At 59.0% G+C, this 5,155-nt stretch overlaps 1 protein-coding gene across 1 annotated transcript in view; it reads right to left on the bottom strand.

Annotated features, from left to right (window-relative positions):
• The window catches only part of DRC1 (dynein regulatory complex subunit 1), a 30,108-nt gene extending 28,374 nt beyond the window's left edge, over positions 1-1,734 (bottom strand). The window contains exon 1 of the mRNA XM_009895467.1: positions 1,622-1,734. Within this exon, the coding sequence (XP_009893769.1) occupies positions 1,622-1,734 (113 nt within the window). The remainder of the gene's footprint in view (positions 1-1,621) is intronic.
• Positions 1,735-5,155: the final 3,421 nt, after the last annotated feature.

Here is a 5,155-nt window from a genome sequence, read left to right on the forward strand (position 1 = left end):
GAGGAGGGCCTTCTCTGCTGTGAGGGTGGCAGAGCAGTGGCACAGGCTGCCCAGAGAGGTGGGGGAGTCTCCCCCTCTGGAGCCATCCCAAACCCGCCTGGACGCTGTCCTGTGCAACTGCCCCTGGTAGGATCTCAGCTCTGCTGGGCTGAGGGAACCCACTGTGGCTGGGCCAAGGCACCAGGAGGGGGACAGCTGGGCTGGGCTGGGCAAGGGACTTCTTGGGCGAACACCTCCAGGTGTGGGACCACCTCAGCTTCTCTGGACAACCTTTTCCCATGTCTCATTGTCCTGGTTTGAGTGACACAGGACTAATTTCTCTTCTAATACCTGGGAAGACCGCACTTTTAGAAGACTTGAGTGTCTGAATTTGTGAAAATATTTACTTTATAGCCAGTTATGGTATGTGGGTTTCAAGGTCTCAGTGTTTTCGAGCTCGCCTGGCGCGGGGATGAGGAGGAGCGAGATCTGAGCGCTTGACATCACATTCAATATAAATTAGAAAGTTTGCTGCGAAGTTCTCTCTCTCCCTTGATGGCTGCGACCCTGAGAACTTAGTGTTCCGGAGCCCTGAGCCCTTCCTTTCCTCCCGAAGCCGTAGCGCTCGCAGTGTTCCACATTCGCTGTCCCCTGCTGGGAGTGCACAGCTTCTTCCCAATATAATTGTCTGAGTATAATCTTTGCACATTCCATATTGGTATTGGGATCAATATTGGTTCTTTAGTGCTATTAATGTTAGTTATCTAATCTTACTCTATTAAATCTGTTTATGCTTCAACTCCCGGGTTTCTTTGTTTTTTCCCAATTCCCTTTCCCGGGTGGGGAGGGGTCATCGGGTGACAGAATGATTGTGTAAACGACAATAAATTGTTATGGGTTTCTCAAACAATGACAGTCATCACCCTTGTAAAGAACTTCTTCATTATCGCCGATCTAATGTGCCCTCTTTCAGTTTAATGAAATTATCCTTAATGCGCACCAAGAGTCTACTAGACTGCTTGAAGCTTTCTGGGTCACTTTTCAAGCAGATGTCCAGCAGAAGTCCCCTAGCAGGATCAGCAGGTCCCCCAGGCCCCACGGGGTGCCAGAGCAGCCCTGGTGCCACCAGGACCAGGCAGCCATCACAGTGGCTCATCCTGGCCTAGGGATGGAGGTGGGTGGCGCAGAGGGACCTTCCCTGCCTGCTCCCCGGCTGGCCCTGGGCTATGTCCTAGGGTGCCCTGTCCTCCCGAACCAGGACACGGGACCTCTCTGGGGCAGCTGCTCCCTGATGGCTTCACAGTCTCCCACACCAGCTCAGCCCTGGGTTTCCATGGCAGCCACTGTGAGGTGACGTGATGTCACCATTGCATCAGAATGGTGGCCCTTATATTGTGGGTTTCTGGGAGAGTCAGGTGCCACTTGCACTGCAAAACATTGAGCAAGCAAGCTGCTGGCCAAGGATGTGAAAGAAACATCAGCAGTGCAAAGAAAAACAAGAAGAAGGTAGGAACGGGGTGCTTCAGTGTCACCCCAACCTCTCCTCCCCTCAGGGGATCTAGCTGGGTTCCTTGGCCTCCCCAGTTGACCCCTTTGCACATCCCGGCATCATGCAGAACCCTGCAGGAGATGCTGGCACTACCTGGACAAGATGGAGCAGTGGATGGTGGTGCTCTTCATCTCAGGCTTTTGGGTCTTATGCGTGTCCTTGCTGCCCTGCATCCTCAGCTTGTTTGCCATAATCACTCTGGTCATCTTCAGGATCTGCTGCCTTAAGAGCAAGGCCAAGGTAGGCGTCTGTCTTGGCGTCGCCCCAAAGATTCCCTGGGCAGGGGTAGCCTGGGACCAGAGCCCATCCCCGTAGTTGCTCAGAGGGAGCAGTGAACAGTGGCCGTTGGCCACCCAGCCAAGCCCCTGCCCTGGAGCCACTGAGCCACCTCCGCTTGGGCACCAAGCTTGGGGCCAAGGACACTCCTGTCCCTCTAACGCCAGTAACTCTTCTCAGGGTTGTTGTTTGCCAGGCACGGGCCCTCCTGGCTGTGGGGATAAAGCTTACACTACCATGGAGTTTGCTTTCGAGGGGCAGGGGACCTCTGCAGTGAAAAGGTGTCAGAAAAGCACAAAAAACGACACGAAAGGTGAGCAGCCCCATCCCAGATCTGCGCTGGGCTCCGCAGCAGCTCCTGGCCGAGCGACACCCATTGCACGGCCTCTGCAATGGCTGCCCATGCTCATTCTCCTTCTGCTTCCCGCCCCAGGAGTCTTCTCCCACTTGGAAGATGTGGAGGGGTCTACAGAGAGCATGAAGGACGAGTAAGAAGAGCCCTTCCCTGCAGGGGGGATGGCCTGGGGAGGTCCAGGGCAAACCCCTGTGAGGATGGCAGGCTTCCAGGGCAAAGCCCTCTCCTGAAACCCACCGATCCCCCCTCCCACAGAGCGCACTGGTGGCCACAGCGCTCGGCCCTCAGCCACTGGCCTGGGCTGGCCCATTTCTCCTTGGGCTGGAAGGCACTCAGCCCCTTGCTATGCCCCTCATTCCCAAGACCCCACCTCCTCGCCCAGAGCATCCCAGAGCTGGCAGGAGACCCCCAGACGGTTGGGAGAAGGCAGAGAGAGGGTCCATGCCATCCCACAGCAGCCACCACCATCCAGCCAGTATTTCCCCCTGCAGGTGTGGGAAGCCCCATGGAGGAGGATGGTGGGGAAGCGAGTGCGGCAGGGAAGAGGTTTCTGCAAGGGAGCTCCCCCGGAAGACAGAAGACATGGCTCAAGGCAGAAATGTCAGTGCCAACACCAGCTCAGAGCTCCTCGGGAACCAGCCCTCCAGTCAAGAGAAGGAGGAGCTCACCAGATTGGTGATGGAGTCCCTGAGCATCACCCAACTCTGCCGTGAGCTGCTGGACAAGCTGAAGGAAGCTCCCGACAGCGCCACGCCAGTTCTATGCAGAACCGTGCGGAAAGTATACCTCGTCTGCCTGCAGTGTGGTGAATGCTTCACTGGCAGCTGCCCGCACTGCAGCGAGCCCACGGCAGAAGAGGACCTGCCCACGCTGGTCGCCATCCTCTACGCTGTTGACATCCTGGTGCACGAGGAGGTCCTACAGCTGGAACTGGTGCTGGGCTTTGAGCTGTCCTTCGGTGGGGAGCTGGTCTGCATGTGGGAGAGAACCCATCGGCTTCCCGAAATACCGCCTGAGAGATGCTGCAGGGACTGCAAGGCGCCTCTGCCCAGGAGCCCCGGGGACAGCGAGCGCTCGCAGGCATGGACACAATGCAGCGAGAGCAGCAGCGCAGGCCTGCAGCCAGCTGGGCAGGGGGGTTCTCTCCCCACCGGGGTCTCCACGTGGCCCCTGCCCCCATGGGCACAGCCCTTCTCCCCTGCGGCCCTGGACCGGCTGCTGAGAGCTGGGATGGAGCCCCTGCCCCGGGTGGAGTTCCGCGGCATGGGGAAGGGGCTCAGTCTGCAGCGCATCCGGCACTCCTGGTACAAAGTGAAGGCCAGCGTCTGGAACAGCATCATAGACGAGTGCGACTGGTTGTGGATAGTAGACAGCCCCCCACCCAGCAGCACCAGGAAAGGGGAACAGTGTGAGGAGGACGCGCAGAGGCACACCACGCTGATGGAGGTGTAAGGAGCACCAGGAAGAAAAGGTGGGACTGGGAGGAGCGTGGGGCAGGGCGAGCAGAGCTTGGAGGGATGGGGACGGGTCAGGGCTGTCTTCTGCAGCCGTCGAAGCTGCGTTGTTCAGGAGGTGCATCTGTAGGACAAGATGCTGTGGTGTGGGAGAGTTGGGATGATGGTGAGGGATGTGAGGGCCTCTCCTTGATTTTGGGTTTGGACGGGGCTGTTAAAGAGGAGTGGGATTGACACCAAATGGTTGACTCCCCGTGAGGTGTGGTGCCTTTGTGCCTTGTGGAGGTGTTCCGGCACATTGCCACATGGCTTCTGTCTGCACCGAGACAGCTGACCATCAGCCTGCTCGGCTCCCCCTCTGTCTGGGAACGGAGGGTGTCTGTTTTACAGAGGACAGTCATGGCATGCCTGTTTCCCCCCCACCGCCCTCCCCCAGCAAGGGAGCCCTCCTGGGGATCGGCCCTGGGGCCTGGGGGGATCCTGGCCAGGGGGCAGATGTGCCCGGCTAAGCTGGTGCTTCCCGTGCACCCGCGGGACTGCCGGGAGGGAAAGCAGGCGGAGAGGCGGGATCCGGCCCAGAGGCCGAGATGCACAGGGCCCCCATGCCTGGAAGAGGCCAGGGGAGGTGGGTGTCCTGCGGGGCTTGTGGAGGACAAGGGCTAATGCCAGATATGCCCTGGAGATACCCGATGCTTGCACACCCCGAAGCCCCTTCGCTCCGAGTCCCCGTTTGGACCCCAGAACCCCCCCCCTCTGCCTCCATGCCCGGCATGATTCCTCACCACCTTTCTCTCTTCTAGGGTGGGCAAGAAGACACTGCTCGTTGGGCAGCACCCCCAGCACAGCTGGAGGACAGTGGAGAGAAGTGACCGGGACTCCCCTGGCCACCAGCCGCCCCTCTCCGTCCCTGCTGTCCCCAGGAGGTGGCTGTCGGCCTGCTGCCGTCCTGCCCAGAGGGGGAAGGCAGGGCCCGTCTGGGTTTGCTCCCCGGGCAGCTGAGGGACCAGGCTGCCGCCCCAGGCACGGGAACCGGGGAGAGGCTGCGGGAAAAGAGTCTGCGACCTGGAAGCAGCGGGGAGACGGACGGGAGGAGGAACGGGCTCCTCTTGGAGAGCAGCCAGCGACAAGCGTGATCCCCACTACCGCGAGACCTCGGCAGAGAACGCGGACATGAAAGTCAACTTTTATTGACTCATTAAAACAGAAGTATCCCCAAAATGTCCCTGAGATGTCCTCAGTTATTCAGCGAGGGTCCTGCACATTGGAAGCTGAGAGAGGTGGCTTTTCAAAAGTTGAATATTGCAGCGAGCTGAGAAAAGAGCCCTTCCCTCATACAGATGTCAAGAAAGAATCTCAGAATCACAGAACGGCTTAGGTTGAAAGGGACCTTAGAGAGATCATCTAGTTCCACCCCCTGCCCTGGGCAGGGACACCTCCCACCAGCCCAGGTTGCTCCAAGCCCGTCCAACCTGGCCTTGAACACCTCCAGGGATGGGGCAGCCACAGCTTCTCGGGGCAACCTGCCCCAGGGGATCACCACCC

Source organism: Charadrius vociferus, unplaced genomic scaffold (assembly GCF_000708025.1).
Source record: "Charadrius vociferus isolate BGI_N301 unplaced genomic scaffold, ASM70802v2 scaffold41, whole genome shotgun sequence".
Classification (NCBI taxonomy): Eukaryota; Metazoa; Chordata; class Aves; order Charadriiformes; family Charadriidae; genus Charadrius; species Charadrius vociferus.